We start from the raw sequence: 17,913 nt of genomic DNA, 5'->3' as shown, positions 1-17,913 counted from the left end.
CCCCTGACCCCTGCTCCCTACCCCTTCCCCCTGCTCCCTACCCATTCCCCCTTCCCCCTACCCCTTCCCCCTGCTCCCTACCCCTTCCCCCTGCTCCCTTCCCCTTCCCCCTGCTCCCTACCCCTTCCCCCTGCTCTCTACCCCTTCCCCCTGCTCCCTACCCCTTCCCCCTGCTCTCTACCCCTTCCCCCTGCTCTCTACCCATTCCCCCTGCTCCCTACCCCTTCCCCCTGCTCCCTACCCCTTCCTCCTGCTCCCTACCCCTCCCCCCTGCTCCCTACCCATTCCCCCTGCTCCCTACCCCTTCCCCCTGCTCCCTACCCCTTCCCCCTGCTCCCTACCCCTTCCCCCAGCTCCCTACCCCTCCCCCCTGCTCCCTACCCATTCCCCCTGCTCCCTACCCCTTCCCCCTGCTCCCTACCCCTTCCCCCTGCTCTCTACCCCTTCCCCCTGCTCCCTACCCATTCCCCCTGCTCCCTACCCCTTCCCCCTGCTCCCTACCCCTTCCCCCTGCTCTCTACCCCTTCCCCCTGCTCCCTACCCCTCCCCCTGCTCCCTACCCCTTCCCCTTGCTTCCTACCCCTTCCCCCTGCTCCCTACCCATTCCCCCTGCTCTCTACCCCTTCCCCCTGCTCTCTACCCCTTCCCCCTGCTCTCTACCCCTTCCCCCTGCTCCCTACCCCTTCCCCCTGCTCCCTACCCCTTCCACCTGCTCCCTACCCCTTCCCCCTGTTCCCTACCCCTTCCCCCTGCTCCCTACCCCTTCCCCCTGCTCCCTACCCCTTCCCCCTGCACCCTACCCCTTCCCCCTGCTCCCTACCCCTTCCCCCTGCTCTTTACCCCTTCCCCCTGTATCCCTACCCATTCCCCCTGCTCCCTACCCCTTCCCCCTGCTCTCTTCCCCTTCCCCCTGCTCCCTACCCCTTCCCCCTGTTCCCTACCCCTTCCCCCTGCTCCCTACCCCTTCCCCCTTCCCCCTGCTCCCTACCCCTTCCCCCTGCACCCTACCCCTTCCCCCTGTATCCCTACCCATTCCCCCTGCTCCCTTCCCCTTCCCCCTGTATCCCTACCCATTCCCCCTGCTCCCTTCCCCTTCCCCCTGCTCCCTACCCCTTCCCCCTGCTCCCTACCCCTTCCCCCTGCTCTCTGCCCCTTCCCCCTGCTCCCTACCCATTCCCCCTGCTCCCTTCCCCTTCCCCCTGCTCCCTTCCCCTTCCCCCTGCTCCCTACCCATTCCCCCTGCTCCCTTCCCCTTCCCCCTGCTCCCTTCCCCTTCCCCCTGCTCCCTACCCCTTCACCCTACCCCTTCCCCCTGCTCCCTACCCCTTCCCCCTGCTCCCTACCCCTTCCCCCTGCTCTCTACCCCTTCCCCCTGCTCTCTACCCCTTCCCCCTGCTCTCTACCCCTTCCCCTGCTCCCTACCCCTTCCCCCTGCTCCCTACCCTTCCCCCTACCCCTTCCCCCTGCTCCCTACCCCTTCCCCCTGCTCCCTACCCATTCCCCCTGCTCCCTACCCCTTCCCCCTGCTCCCTTCCCATTCCCCCTGCTCTCTACCCCTTCCCCCTGCTCCCTACCCCTTCCCCCTGCTCCCTACCCCTTCCCCCTCCTCCCTACCCCTTCCCCCTGCTCCCTACCCTTCCCCCTACCCCTTCCCCCTGCTCCCTACCCCTTCCCCCTGCTCCCTACCCCTTCCCCCTGCTCTCTACCCCTTCCCCCTGCTCCCTACCCATTCCCCCTGCTCCCTACCCCTTCCCCCTGCTCTCTACCCCTTCCCCCTGCTCCCTACCCCTTCCCCCTGCTCCCTACCCCTTCCCCCTGCTCCCTACCCCTTCCCCCTGCTCCCTATCCCTCCCCCTGCTCCCTACCCCTTCACCCTACCCCATTCCCCTGCTCCCTACCCCCACCCCTTCCCCCTGCTCCATGGAGAGACAGACCAGTCATTTACTGGAGTAAATCTAGAACCATGGAGAGACAGACAGACCAGTCACGTACTGAAGTAAATCTAGAACCACGGAGAGACAGACAGACCAGTCATGTACTGGAGTAAATCTAGAACCACGGAGAGACAGACAGACCAGTCATGTACTGGAGTAAATCTAGAACCACTGACGGACAGACCAGTCATGTACTGGAGTAAATCTAGAACCACTGACGGACAGACCAGTCACGTACTGGAGTAAATCTAGAACCATGGAGAGACAGACAGACCAGTCATGTACTGAAGTAAATCTAGAACCATGGAGAGACAGACAGACCAGTCATGTACTGAAGTAAATCTAGAACCATGGAGAGACAGACAGACCAGTCACGTACTGAAGTAAATCTAGAACCACGGAGAGACAGACAGACCAGTCACGTACTGAAGTAAATCTAGAACCACGCAGGGACAGACCAGTCATGTACTGGAGTAAATCTAGAACCACGGAGGGACAGACCAGTCATGTACTGGAGTAAATCTAGAACCATGGAGAGACAGACAGACCAGTCATGTACTGGAGTAAATCTAGAACCACGGAGAGACAGACAGACCAGTCATGTACTGGAGTAAATCTAGAACCACGCAGGGACAGACCAGTCATGTACTGGAGTAAATCTAGAACCACGGAGAGACAGACAGACCAGTCATGTACTGGAGTAAATCTAGAACCACGCAGGGACAGACCAGTCATGTACTGGAGTAAATCTAGAACCACGCAGGGACAGACCAGTCACGTACTGGAGTAAATCTAGAACCATGGAGGGACAGACCAGTCACGTACTGGAGTAAATCTAGAACCACGGAGGGACAGACCAGTCACGTACTGGAGTAAATCTAGAACCACGCAGGGACAGACCAGTCACGTACTGGAGTAAATCTAGAACCACGCAGGGACAGACCAGTCATGTACTGGAGTAAATCTAGAACCATGGAGGGACAGACCAGTCATGTACTGGAGTAAATCTAGAACCACGCAGGGACAGACCAGTCATGTACTGGAGTAAATCTAGAACCATGGAGGGACAGACCAGTCACGTACTGGAGTAAATCTAGAACCACGGAGAGACAGACAGACCAGTCATGTACTGGAGTAAATCTAGAACCACGGAGAGACAGACAGACCAGTCATGTACTGGAGTAAATCTAGAACCACGGAGAGACAGACAGACCAGTCATGTACTGGAGTAAATCTAGAACCACGGAGAGACAGACAGACCAGTCATGTACTGGAGTAAATCTAGAACCACGGAGAGACAGACAGACCAGTCATGTACTGGAGTAAATCTAGAACCATGGAGGGACAGACCAGTCACGTACTGGAGTAAATCTAGAACCATGGAGGGACAGACCAGTCACGTACTGGAGTAAATCTAGAACCACGGAGAGACAGACAGACCAGTCATGTACTGGAGTAAATCTAGAACCACGGAGGGACAGACCAGTCACGTACTGGAGTAAATCTAGAACCACGGAGGGACAGACCAGTCACGTACTGGAGTAAATCTAGAACCACGGAGAGACAGACAGACCAGTCATGTACTGGAGTAAATCTAGAACCACGGAGGGACAGACCAGTCACGTACTGGAGTAAATCTAGAACCACGGAGAGACAGACAGACCAGTCATGTACTGGAGTAAATCTAGAACCACGGAGAGACAGACAGACCAGTCATGTACTGGAGTAAATCTAGAACCACGGAGAGACAGACCAGTCATGTACTGGAGTAAATCTAGAACCATGGAGAGACAGACCAGTCATGTACTGGAGTAAATCTTTAGACTCAGAGAAATGCCACCATGCCAATTAGTGCAAGCAACTAAAATGATACTGCGTAACATCACCTCCATTACTATGGGTCAAAGAGTTGATTTCTACGTTCCACATGAGGTAGCGACCTATAGTTAACAGTACAAAAGCCCAAGACGTTGCTAGCGCCCGCTGGACAATAACAACGCAGAATGCTGTAAGGAGTTGATCAATCGATGCAGTAGGTTTTTAATATTTTGGTGAACATTGGTATCCGGCTGACGTATTTTAGACATTTGGCCTCATTAGATATTAATCTCAAACTAATAGACGTTAATGAGCGTGAAGCAAAGAGTGAGAGATGGCCAACAGAGATTGGTAATAGTATATACAGTAAAACGTTGATTAAAACTCAAATGATGTCTTCCAATAAGGAGAGTAAAGGGGGGGGGGGGCAGTGGCCTTCTTGAACTAAAGTTATCATGTTTAGTTTTGTCTGTAATTAAAACCTTTTTTTGTTCCTGATTAAAAGTTTAGCATCGTGAAAACGAACTAAGTGTTAATTTTCTCTTCCAGGAGAGGATTGTGGGTGGACACTATGTCTCCCTTTGAGATCCCTGCTTCAATAGAAATCCCACCAGATTGGGTTCTGCTGTATGGATTCCTCCCCCAGGGTTAACCCTCTAACTCTCTGACCCCCGGTAACTCTGCAGTGAAGTCACCAATATGATCGAGGAGCATAAGTCAATTATCCCCCCAAAAAATGGTTTCAACAGTGTGTTGTTTTAAATGTGACATTTTTTTTATTTTATAGACATTTTTTATTTTTTTAGGAATATTGAGAATGTAATAATTAGTCATACAGTGACGTTTTGTCTGGAAACTCTGAATTAGAAATGCCTTAAATTGTTGTTCTGGTCTGGTCTCCTCTCAAGGTTATGAAGATAGTGACTCCACGCGGTATTTAGACGGCTGGAAGGGATATTTAGACCGAGAACAGTGCGAGTCTCATCCCCCCCCTTCTAACCAGCTGAAGTAAAGCAGACAACGGAGTTCACTACAGTCCGGTGAAAAATCGGATTATTTCCCAGATATTAATATCGGGACACTATGAAGAGCCATCCACTCTGACAGTCATGAGTTACATTGTGAGGATGAACTGTAACGCCATATGAATGACGATGACGGGGGGGGGGGGGGGGGGGGTGCTAAATCTGAGGGTCTTAAAAAATGGGAGTGATAGAACTAGGGACTGACGGAAAGACGAGAAGGAGAGACAGAGCGTTGACCTTAAACTGTGAGGAGAGCACCAAGCGAGAGAGGAGGGTGGTACTACTCAGCCTGCAGGTGGTTTCTGAAACGAATTGAATATTTGTAATAATCCATTAAGTCTAGAGAGAGGGGGGTTTCTTCCCAGGAAACCTTATCTTTTCATGACCTCCAAGAGCGAGGGTATCAGAAACCCATTTTAGATTGCAGAGTGGGCGATGCTAACCATAATTGTAGCATTGATGGTAGGAGGGTTTTTTGTTTGACCAATCCCAATAGGGGATTCCGTTGTCATGGAGCTCAGTGAAGATCGACCAATCCCAATAGGGAATCTCATTGTCACGGAGCTCAGTGAAGATCGACCAATCCCAATAGGGAATCTCATTGTCATGGAGCTCAGTGAAGATCGAGCAATCCCAATAGGGAATCTCATTGTCATGGAGCTCAGTGAAGATCGACCAATCCCAATAGGGAATCTCATTGTCATGGAGCTCAGTGAAGATCGACCAATCCCAATAGGGAATCTCATTGTCATGGAGCTCAGTGAAGATCGAGCATCCCATTCGGATAGAACAGATAGGATGGACGATGGTCCTCGCTCTAATCTCATTCTCATCACAGGGTTGGTGTGACAATTACTAAGCATGTAATTTCTGGTCTTCCCTGTTTCAAGCCAATGGGTTTTCTAGGTGTTGTGGATCGCTGTTCAAGATGAAGGGAATGTTGGAAACTGATTAATCGACTTGAGCATTGTTTCAGCATATTTATAATCATATATAAGTAACCTAGCGATAGTGATCGACGTTGTTATACAGTGTGGTTTTAATAAATCTAGTTTCAGCTTCTTTTTTTTTTCTCTTCCTGAGTCCGGCTGGAATTTGAACCAGAATCTAAGAACCAGACAGCTCTATTTCACTCTAGGACCAGCAGTGAAGGGTTTTCTCCTTTAAAAAATGTATCTTTCCCTGAATGGGATTCGAACTCACAGCCACCATATTACCAACATCGTGGAGTAGCCAACTTTAGGTGGAGCTCAACCACCAATACCTGTCACGCCCTGACTTTAGTTATATTTGATTTCTTTATTATTTGGTTAGGTCAGAGTGTGATTGTCTAGGGGTTTGTAGGTCTATGGTGGCCTGAATTGGTTCCCAATCAGAGGCAGCTGTTTATCGTTGTCTCTGATTGGGGAGCCTATTACGGTTGCCATGTTCCATGTTGGGTTTTGTGGGTATTTGTCCTTGTTTAGTTGCCTGCACTAAGCACTACCTTGGCTTCACGTTTTGTTTGTTTGTTTGTTTGTTTTTTTGTTTGTTTGTTTGTTTGTTATTAGTTGCCTGCACTAAGCACTACCTTGGCTTCACGTTTTGTTTGTTTGTTTGTTTGTTTGTTTGTTATTAGTTGCCTGCACTAAGCACACTACCTTGGCTTCACGTTTTGTTTGTTTGTTATTTTGTTTGTTTGTTTGTCAAGTGTTCTTCGTTGAATTAAAAGATCTATTCCAAGCGCGCTGCACCTCGGTCCACTCCTTTAAACGGCCGTGACACGACCAGGCTAGCAGTAGTGGGTACATAACTGCTATTTGGAAAACAACACAAGAATAAAATCGCCTTTGACTTTATACAATAGATTTTGTATGACGTCAGAAGGCTAGTTAAGGAAGCATCACGCAACAAAAAAATATAATGACACATGCCACTTAGACCACGGGGAACTAATTAAAGCAAACAGTTTAACGATCTGCCTCTGGTTTGCCAAATTGACCCGATGAACAAATGTGATTGGATGGTTCACAAACCACTCCAGAGCATGACCAGTAATCCCAATATAGTTCAATTTCTGCACAGAGACGGTATGGTCCACAGTGTCAAACACCAAGACGGTATGGTCCAGAGTGTTAAACACCAAGACGGTATGGTCCAGAGTGTTAAACACCAAGACGGTATGGTCCACAGTGTTAAACACCAAGACGGTATGGTCCACAGTGTTAAACACCAAGACGGTATGGTCCCCAGTGTTAAACACCAAGACGGTATGGTCCCCAGTGTTAAACACCAAGACGGTATGGTCCACAGTGTTAAACACCAAGACGGTATGGTCCAGAGTGTTAAACACCAAGACGGTCTGGTCCACAGTGTTAAACACCAAGACGGTCTGGTCCACAGTGTTAAACACCAAGACGGTATGGTCCACAGTGTTAAACACCAAGACGGTATGGCCCAGAGTGTTAAACACCAAGACGGTATGGTCCACAGTGTCAAACACCAAGACGGTATGGTCCACAGTGTTAAACACCAAGACGGTATGGTCCACAGTGTTAAACACCAAGACGGTATGGTCCACAGTGTTAAACACCAAGACGGTATGGTCCAGAGTGTTAAACACCAAGACGGTATGGTCCACAGTGTTAAACACCAAGACGGTATGGTCCACAGTGTTAAACACCAAGACGGTATGGTCCCCAGTGTTAAACACCAAGACGGTATGGTCCCCAGTGTTAAACACCAAGACGGTATGGTCCCCAGTGTTAAACACCAAGACGGTATGGTCCACAGTGTTAAACACCAAGACAGTATGGTCCCCAGTGTTAAACACCAAGACGGTATGGTCCCCAGTGTTGAACACCAAGACGGTATGGTCCACAGTGTCAAACACCAAGACGGTATGGTCCAGAGTGTCAAACACCAAGACGGTATGGTCCACAGTGTTAAACACCAAGACGGTATGGTCCCCAGTGTTAAACACCATGACGGTATGGTCCACAGTGTTAAACACCAAGACGGTATGGTCCACAGTGTTAAACACCAAGACGGTATGGTCCACAGTGTCAAACACCAAGACGGTATGGTCCACAGTGTTAAACACCAAGACGGTATGGTCCACAGTGTTAAACACCAAGACGGTATGGTCCACAGTGTTAAACACCAAGACGGTATGGTCCACAGTGTTAAACACCAAGACGGTATGGTCCACAGTGTTAAACACCAAGACAGTCTGGTCCACAGTGTTAAACACCAAGACGGTATGGTCCACAGTGTTAAACACCAAGACGGTATGGTCCACAGTGTCAAACACCAAGACGGTATGGTCCACAGTGTCAAACACCAAGAAAGTCTGGTCCACAGTGTCAAAAACCAAGACAGTATGGTCCACAGTGTCAAACACCAAGAAAGTCTGGTCCACACTGTTAAAAACCAAGACAGTCTGGTCCACAGTGTCAAACGCCAAGACAGTATGGTCCACAGTGTCAAACACCAAGACGGTATGGTCCACAGTGTTAAACACCAAGACAGTCTGGTCCACAGTGTTAAACACCAAGACAGTATGGTCCACAGTGTTAAACACCAAGACGGTATGGTCCACAGTGTTAAACACCAAGACGGTATGGTCCACAGTGTTAAACACCAAGACGGTATGGTCCACAGTGTTAAACACCTTTGACAATATAGATGACAATATGGATGACAAGATGAATGACAATATGAATGATTAGATTATAAATCTGCAGTTTTGAAATAAATGAATATCTTCGAACCCCTTCCTTTCTCCGTCTCACCTCTATGCATGATCTTGTGTTTCTCTCTCAGGTAGGACAGGCCCTTAATCACCTGGAGGAGCAGAGGGACAGACACCATCAGCATACAGCAGTAGTACATCACATACAGTAGTAGTACATCAGCATACAGTAGTAGTACATCATACAGCAGTAGTACATCATCATACAGTAGTAGTACATCATACAGCAGTAGTACATCATCATACAGTAGTAGTACATCATACAGCAGTAGTACATCACATACAGCAGTAGTACATCACATACAGCAGTAGTACATCACATACAGCAGTAGTACATCACATACAGTAGTAGTACATCACATACAGCAGTAGTACATCACATACAGTAGTAGTACATCACATACAGCAGTAGTACATCACATACAGTAGTAGTACATCAGTATACAGCAGTAGTACATCACATACAGCAGTAGTACATCACATACAGCAGTAGTACATCACATACAGCAGTAGTACATCACATACAGTAGTAGTACATCACATACAGCAGTAGTACATCACATACAGTAGTAGTACATCAGTATACAGCAGTAGTACATCACATACAGTAGTAGTACATCACATACAGTAGTAGTACATCACATACAGCAGTAGTACATCACATACAGCAGTAGTACATCACATACAGTAGTAGTACATCAGTATACAGCAGTAGTACATCACATACAGCAGTAGTACATCACATACAGCAGTAGTACATCACATACAGCAGTAGTACATCACATACAGCAGTAGTACATCACATACAGTAGTAGTACATCAGTATACAGCAGTAGTACATCACATACAGCAGTAGTACATCACATACAGCAGTAGTACACCACATACAGCAGTAGTACATCACATACAGCAGTAGTACATCACATACAGTAGTAGTACATCACATACAGTAGTAGTACACCACATACAGCAGTAGTACATCATACAGCAGTAGTACATCACATACAGTAGTAGTACATCATACAGCAGTAGTACATCACATACAGTAGTAGTACATCACATACAGCAGTAGTACATCATACAGTAGTAGTACATCACATACAGTAGTAGTACATCACATACAGCAGTAGTACATCATACAGTAGTAGTACATCACATACAGTAGTAGTACATCACATACAGCAGTAGTACATCACATACAGCAGTAGTACATCACATACAGTAGTAGTACATCATACAGTAGTAGTACATCACATACAGTAGTACATCATACAGCAGTAGTACATCACATACAGTAGTAGTACATCATACAGTAGTAGTACATCACATACAGTAGTAGTACATCATACAGTAGTAGTACATCACATACAGTAGTAGTACATCACATACAGCAGTAGTACATCACATACAGTAGTAGTACATCACATACAGTAGTAGTACATCATACAGTAGTAGTACATCACATACAGTAGTAGTACATCACATACAGCAGTAGTACATCATACAGTAGTAGTACATCACATACAGTAGTAGTACATCACATACAGTAGTAGTACATCACATACAGTAGTAGTACATCACATACAGCAGTAGTACTTCACATACAGCAGTAATACATCACATACAGCAGTAGTACATCACATACAGTAGTAGTACATCACATACAGTAGTAGTACATCACATACAGTAGTAGTACATCACATACAGTAGTAGTACATCACACAGCAGTAGTACATCACACAGCAGTAATACATCATACAGTAGTAGTACATCACATACAGTAGTAGTACATCAGTATACAGCAGTAGTACATCATACAGCAGTAGTACATCAGTATACAGCAGTAGTACATCACATACAGTAGTAGTACATCATACAGTAGTAGTACATCAGTATACAGCAGTAGTACATCATACAGCAGTAGTACATCAGTATACAGCAGTAGTACATCACATACAGCAGTAATACATCATACAGTAGTAGTACATCATACAGTAGTAGTACATCATACAGTAGTAGTACATCATACAGTAGTAGTACATCACATACAGCAGTAATACATCATACAGTAGTAGTACATCATACAGTAGTAGTACATCATACAGTAGTAGTACATCACATACAGCAGTAGTACATCACATACAGTAGTAGTACATCATACAGTAGTAGTACATCATACAGTAGTAGTACATCACATACAGCAGTAGTACTTCACATACAGTAGTAGTACATCATACAGTAGTAGTACATCATACAGTAGTAGTACATCACATACAGCAGTAGTACATCACATACAGCAGTAATACATCACATACAGCAGTAGTACATCACATACAGCAGTAGTACATCACATACAGTAGTAGTACATCACATACAGCAGTAGTACATCACATACAGCAGTAGTACATCACATACAGTAGTAGTACATCACATACAGCAGTAGTACATCATACAGTAGTAGTACATCATACAGCAGTAGTACATCACATACAGCAGTAGTACATCACATACAGTAGTAGTACATCATACAGTAGTAGTACATCACATACAGTAGTAGTACATCATACAGCAGTAGTACATCATACAGTAGTAGTACATCACATACAGTAGTAGTACATCATACAGTAGTAGTACATCATACAGTAGTAGTACATCACATACAGTAGTAGTACATCACATACAGTAGTAGTACATCACATACAGCAGTAGTACATCACATACAGCAGTAGTACATCACATACAGTAGTAGTACATCATACAGCAGTAGTACATCATACAGTAGTAGTACATCACATACAGCAGTAGTACATCATACAGTAGTAGTACATCACATACAGCAGTAGTACATCACATACAGCAGTAGTACATCAGTATACAGCAGTAGTACATCACATACAGCAGTAGTACATCATACAGCAGTAGTAGTACATCACACAGCAGTAATACATCACACAGCAGTAGTAATACATCACATACAGTAGTAGTACATCACATACAGTAGTAGTACACCACATACAGCAGTAGTACATCACATACAGTAGTAGTACATCACATACAGTAGTAGTACACCACATACAGCAGTAATACATCACATACAGCAGTAGTACATCACATACAGCAGTAGTACATCAGTATACAGTAGTAGTACATCACATACAGCAGTAGTACATCACATACAGCAGTAATACATCACATACAGTAGTAGTACATCACATACAGCAGTAGTACATCACATACAGCAGTAGTACATCATACAGTAGTAGTACATCACATACAGCAGTAGTACATCATACAGCAGTAGTACATCACATACAGTAGTAGTACATCACATACAGCAGTAGTACATCACATACAGTAGTAGTACATCATACAGCAGTAGTACATCACATACAGTAGTAGTACATCACATACAGCAGTAGTACATCACATACAGCAGTAGTACATCACATACAGTAGTAGTACATCACATACAGCAGTAGTACATCACATACAGCAGTAGTACATCACATACAGCAGTAGTACATCACATACAGCAGTAGTACATCACATACAGCAGTAATACATCACATACAGCAGTAGTACATCATACAGTAGTAGTACATCACATACAGCAGTAGTACATCATACAGCAGTAGTACATCAGTATACAGCAGTAGTACATCACATACAGCAGTAGTACATCACATACAGTAGTAGTACATCACATACAGTAGTAGAACATCACATACAGTAGTAGTACATCAGTATACAGCAGTAGTACATCATACAGTAGTAGTACATCACATACAGTAGTAGTAGATCACATACAGTAGTAGTACATCACATACAGCAGTAGTACATCATACAGTAGTAGTACATCAGTATACAGCAGTAGTACATCACATACAGCCGTAGTACATCACATACAGTAGTAGTACATCACATACAGCAGTAGTACATCACATACAGCAGTAGTACATCATACAGCAGTAGTACATCAGTATACAGCAGTAGTACATCACATACAGCAGTAGTACATCACATACAGTAGTAGTACATCACATACAGCAGTAGTACATCACATACAGTAGTAGTACATCATACAGCAGTAGTACATCACATACAGTAGTAGTACATCACATACAGCAGTAGTACATCACATACAGTAGTAGTACATCACATACAGTAGTAGTACATCACATACAGTAGTAGTACATCACATACAGCAGTAGTACATCATACAGCAGTAGTACATCATACAGCAGTAGTACATCACATACAGTAGTAGTACATCACATACAGCAGTAGTACATCACATACAGTAGTAGTACATCACATACAGTAGTAGTACATCACATACAGTAGTAGTACATCATACAGTAGTAGTACATCACATACAGCAGTAGTACATCACATACAGTAGTAGTACATCACATACAGCAGTAGTACATCACACAGCAGTAGTACATCACATACAGCAGTAGTACATCACATACAGTAGTAGTACATCACATACAGTAGTAGTACATCACATACAGCAGTAGTACATCACATACAGCAGTAGTACATCACATACAGTAGTAGTACATCACATACAGTAGTAGTACATCACATACAGCAGTAGTACATCACATACAGCAGTAGTACATCACATACAGCAGTAGTACATCATACAGTAGTAGTACATCACATACAGCAGTAGTACATCACATACAGCAGTAGTACATCACATACAGCAGTAATACATCACATACAGCAGTAGTACATCACATACAGCAGTAGTACATCACATACAGCAGTAGTACATCACAAACAGCAGTAGTACATCATACAGTAGTAGTACATCACATACAGCAGTAGTACATCACATACAGCAGTAGTACATCACATACAGTAGTAGTACATCACATACAGTAGTAGTACATCACATACAGCAGTAGTACATCACATACAGCAGTAGTACATCACATACAGCAGTAATACATCACATACAGCAGTAGTACATCAGTATACAGCAGTAGTACATCACATACAGTAGTAGTACATCACATACAGCAGTAGTACATCACATACAGTAGTAGTACATCAGTATACAGCAGTAGTACATCACATACAGTAGTAGTACATCACATACAGTAGTAGTACATCACATACAGCAGTAGTACATCACATACAGTAGTAGTACATCAGTATACAGCAGTAGTACATCACATACAGCAGTAGTACATCACATACAGTAGTAGTACATCACATACAGTGGTAGTACATCACATACAGTAGTAGTACATCACATACAGCAGTAGTACATCACATACAGTAGTAGTACATCACATACAGTAGTAGTACATCACATACAGTAGTAGTACATCACACACAGCAGTAGTACACCACATACAGTAGTAGTAGATCAGCATACAGTAGTAGTACATCATACAGTAGTAGAACATCACATACAGCAGTAGTACATCATACAGCAGTAGTACATCACATACAGTAGTAGTACATCACATACAGTAGTAGTACATCACATACAGTAGTAGTACATCACATACAGCAGTAGTACATCATACAGTAGTAGTACATCACATACAGTAGTAGTACATCACATACAGCAGTAGTACATCACATACAGTAGTAGTACATCACATACAGTAGTAGTACATCATACAGCAGTAGTACATCATACAGCAGTAGTACATCACATACAGCAGTAGTACATCACATACAGCAGTAGTACATCACATACAGTAGTAGTACATCATACAGCAGTAGTACATCACATACAGCAGTAGTACATCACATACAGCAGTAGTACATCACATACAGTAGTAGTACATCATACAGTAGTAGTACATCACATACAGTAGTAGTACATCACATACAGCAGTAGTACATCATACAGTAGTAGTACATCACATACAGTAGTAGTACATCAGTATACAGCAGTAGTACATCACATACAGTAGTAGTACATCACATACAGTAGTAGTACATCACATACAGTAGTAGTACATCACATACAGTAGTAGTACATCACATACAGTAGTAGTACACCACATACAGTAGTAGTACATCATACAGTAGTAGTACATCACATACAGTAGTAGTACATCATACAGTAGTAGTACATCACATACAGCAGTAGTACATCACACACAGTAGTAGTACATCACATACAGCAGTAGTACATCATACAGCAGTGGTACATCATACAGGCCTACAGTACATTCAAAACATTTTTTCATGGAAATCTCCCTGAATACATCATTCAGTCCTTTTTGTGTTGTAATTTCAGATTTTTAGCTCAGTGAATGAGAGAGATAAAACAACTTGGTTAGACCCAACTAAACGATGAGGAAACTAAACTATGATTACCCTAAACAGAATACCTGACTACTGTGACTGACCCAAATTTAAGGAAATCTTTGACTATGTACAGACTCAGTGAGCATAGCCTTGCTATTGAGAAAGGCCGCCGTAGGCAGACCTGGCTCTCAAGAGAAGACAGGCTATGTGCTCACTGCCCACAAAATGAGGTGGAAACTGAGCTGCACTTCCTAACCTCCTGCCAAATGTATGACCATATTAGAGACACATATTTCCCTCAGATTACACAGATCCACAAAGAATTTGAAAACAAACCCAATTTTGATAAACTCCCATATCTACTGGGAGAAATACCACAGTGTGACATCACAGCAGCAAGATTTGTGACCTGTTGCCACCAGAAAAGGGCAACCAGTGAAGAACAAACACCATTGTAAATACAACCCATATTTATGTTGATTTATTTTCCCTTTTGTACTTTAACTATTTGCACGTCATTACAACACTGTATATTTACATAATATGACATTTGAAATGTCTGTCACGTTCCTGACCTGTTTTCTGTTAGTTTTTGTATGTGTTAGTTGGTCAGGATGTGAGTTTGGGTGGGCAGTCTATGTTTTCTGTTTCTATGTTGGTTTAAAGGGTGACCTGATATGGCTCTCAATTAGAGGCAGGTGGTTTTCATTTCCTCTGATTGAGAGCCATATTAAGGTAGGTGTTTTCACACTGTTTGTTTGTGGGTGGTTGTCTCCTGTGTCAGTGTAAGTGTATGTTACGCCACACGGGACTGTTTTCGGTTTTGTTTGTTCGTTCGTGTCATGTAGTCAGTTTTCCTGTTATTGCGTTCTTCACGTTATATGTAAGTTCGTGTCCAGGTCTGTTGACTGCGTTTGTTATTTTGTAAATTCTCAAGTGTTTCGTGTTCGTCGTGTTTCCTGTTTTGTTTAATAAATAATATGTCGAACTACAACGCTGCATTTTGGTCCAATCACTACTCCTCCTTTTCGGATGAAGAGGACGAGGAACGCCGTTACAATGTCTTTATTCTTTTTGGAACTTCTGTGAGTGTAACGTTTACTGTAAATATTTATTGTTTATTTCACTTTTGTTTATTATCTACCTCACTTACTTTGGCAATGTTAACACATGTTTCCCATGCCAATAAAGCCCCTTGAATTGAAATTGAAATCGGAGAGAGGGTCAGAGAGAGAGATGAAGAGAGAGAGATGAAGAGAGAGAGAGACATAGATGTGTTTGAGGTACCCACAGCGATGCTGACTTTCCCCAGGATCTGTTCTGGTATCTTTCCTGCTTTCTTCAGAGACTGATCCAGAGAACCACCGTCCTGCAGACAGAGAGATGGAAGGGGACAGAGGAACAGAGAGATGGACGGGGACAGAGGAACATAGCGATGGAAGGGGACAGAGAGATGGACGGGGACAGAGGAACATAGAGATGAACGGGGACAGAGAGATGGACGGGGAAAGAGAGATAGACGGGGACAGAGGAACATAGCGATGGAAGGGGACAGAGAGATGGACGGGGACAGAGGAACATAGAGATGAACGGGGACAGAGAGATGGACGGGGAAAGAGAGATAGACGGGGACAGAGGAACATAGCGATGGAAGGGGACAGAGAGATGGACGGGGACAGAGGAACATAGAGATGAACGGGGACAGAGAGATGGACGGGGAAAGAGAGATAGACGGGGACAGAGGAACATAGCGATGGAAGGGGACAGAGAGATGGACGGGGACAGAGGAACATAGAGATGAACAGGGACAGAGAGATGGACGGGGACAGAGAGATGGACGGGGACAGAGGAACATAGCGATGGAAGGGGACAGAGAGATGGACGGGGACAGAGAGATGGACGGGGACAGAGGGACAGAGAGATGGACGGGGACAGAGGAACAGAGAGATGGACGGGGACAGAGGAACAGAGAGATGGACGGGGACAGAGGAACAGAGAGATGGACGGGGACAGAGGAACAGAGAGATGGACGGGGACAGAGGAACAGAGAGATGGACGGGGACAGAGGGACAGAGAGATGGACGGGGACAGAGGAACAGAGAGATGGACGGGGACAGAGAGATGGACGGGGACAGAGAGATGGACGGGGACAGAGAGATGGACGGGGACAGAGAGATGGACGGGGACAGAGAGATGGACGGGGACAGAGAGATGGGCAGAAGAAGGTATTTTAAATAATTAAACTTCATTACAGTGAAAGGTTCAGACACCTAATTAATACTAATTAATACTAATTAATACTAATTAATACTAATTAATACTAATTAATACACCATATTGTTATTATTATTTATCTTGCTCCTTTGCACCCCAGTATCTCTGCTTGCATATTCATCTTCTGCACATCAATCACCCCGGGTTTTAATTGCTATATTGTAATTAATTTGCCACCGTGGCCTATTTACTGCCTTAACTCCCTTATCTTACCTCATTTTCACTCAATGTATATAGACTTTTTGTTTTATTTTGTTCTACTGTATTATTGACTGTATGTTTTGTTTACTCCATGTGTAACTTTGTGTTGTTGTTTGTGTCGAACTGCTTTGCTTTATCTTGGCCAGGTCACAGTTATAAATGAGAACTTGTTCTCAACTAGCCTACCTGGTTAAATAATGGTTAAATATAAAAAATAAAAAATATATACAGTTTAAGTCAGAAGTTTACATACACCTTTCGCCAAATACATTTAAACAATTTTTTTCACAATTCCTGACATTTAATCCTAGTAAAAATGTCCTGTCTTAGGTCAGTTAGAATCACCACTTTATTTTAAGAATGTGAAATGTCAGAATAATAGGGACTTGGTGTAAAAGATGGAGACTCACGATCAGACTAAAACACAGATAATGACTTGGTGTAAAAGATGGAGACTCACGATCAGACTAAAACACAGATAATGACTTGGTGTAAAAGATGGAGACTCACGATCAGACTAAAACACAGATAATGACTTGGTGTAAAAGATGGAGACTCACGATCAGACTAAAACACAGATAATGACTTGGTGTAAAAGATGGAGACTCACGATCAGACTAAAACACAGATAATGACTTGGTGT

General features: G+C 44.2%; 1 protein-coding gene across 4 annotated transcripts in view; it reads right to left on the bottom strand.

Annotated features, from left to right (window-relative positions):
- Positions 1–17,913, bottom strand: part of map2k1 (mitogen-activated protein kinase kinase 1) — a 99,001-nt gene that overhangs the window by 18,388 nt on the left and 62,700 nt on the right. For 2 of the 4 annotated variants that reach the window (XM_055924623.1, XM_055924625.1), the window contains 2 exons: positions 16,087–16,164; positions 8,551–8,602 (listed from right to left, as the gene is read on the bottom strand). In XM_055924623.1, the coding sequence (XP_055780598.1) occupies positions 8,551–8,602; positions 16,087–16,164 (130 nt within the window). The remainder of the gene's footprint in view (positions 1–8,550; positions 8,603–16,086; positions 16,165–17,913) is intronic. The other 2 variants (XM_055924624.1, XM_055924626.1) reach the window with 1 other exon arrangement.

This window comes from Salvelinus fontinalis, chromosome 6 (assembly GCF_029448725.1).
Source record: "Salvelinus fontinalis isolate EN_2023a chromosome 6, ASM2944872v1, whole genome shotgun sequence".
NCBI classification, from domain to species: domain Eukaryota; kingdom Metazoa; phylum Chordata; class Actinopteri; order Salmoniformes; family Salmonidae; genus Salvelinus; species Salvelinus fontinalis.
The sequence above is the reverse complement of the archived record's forward strand: the minus strand, read 5'-3'. Positions and strand labels throughout refer to the sequence as shown.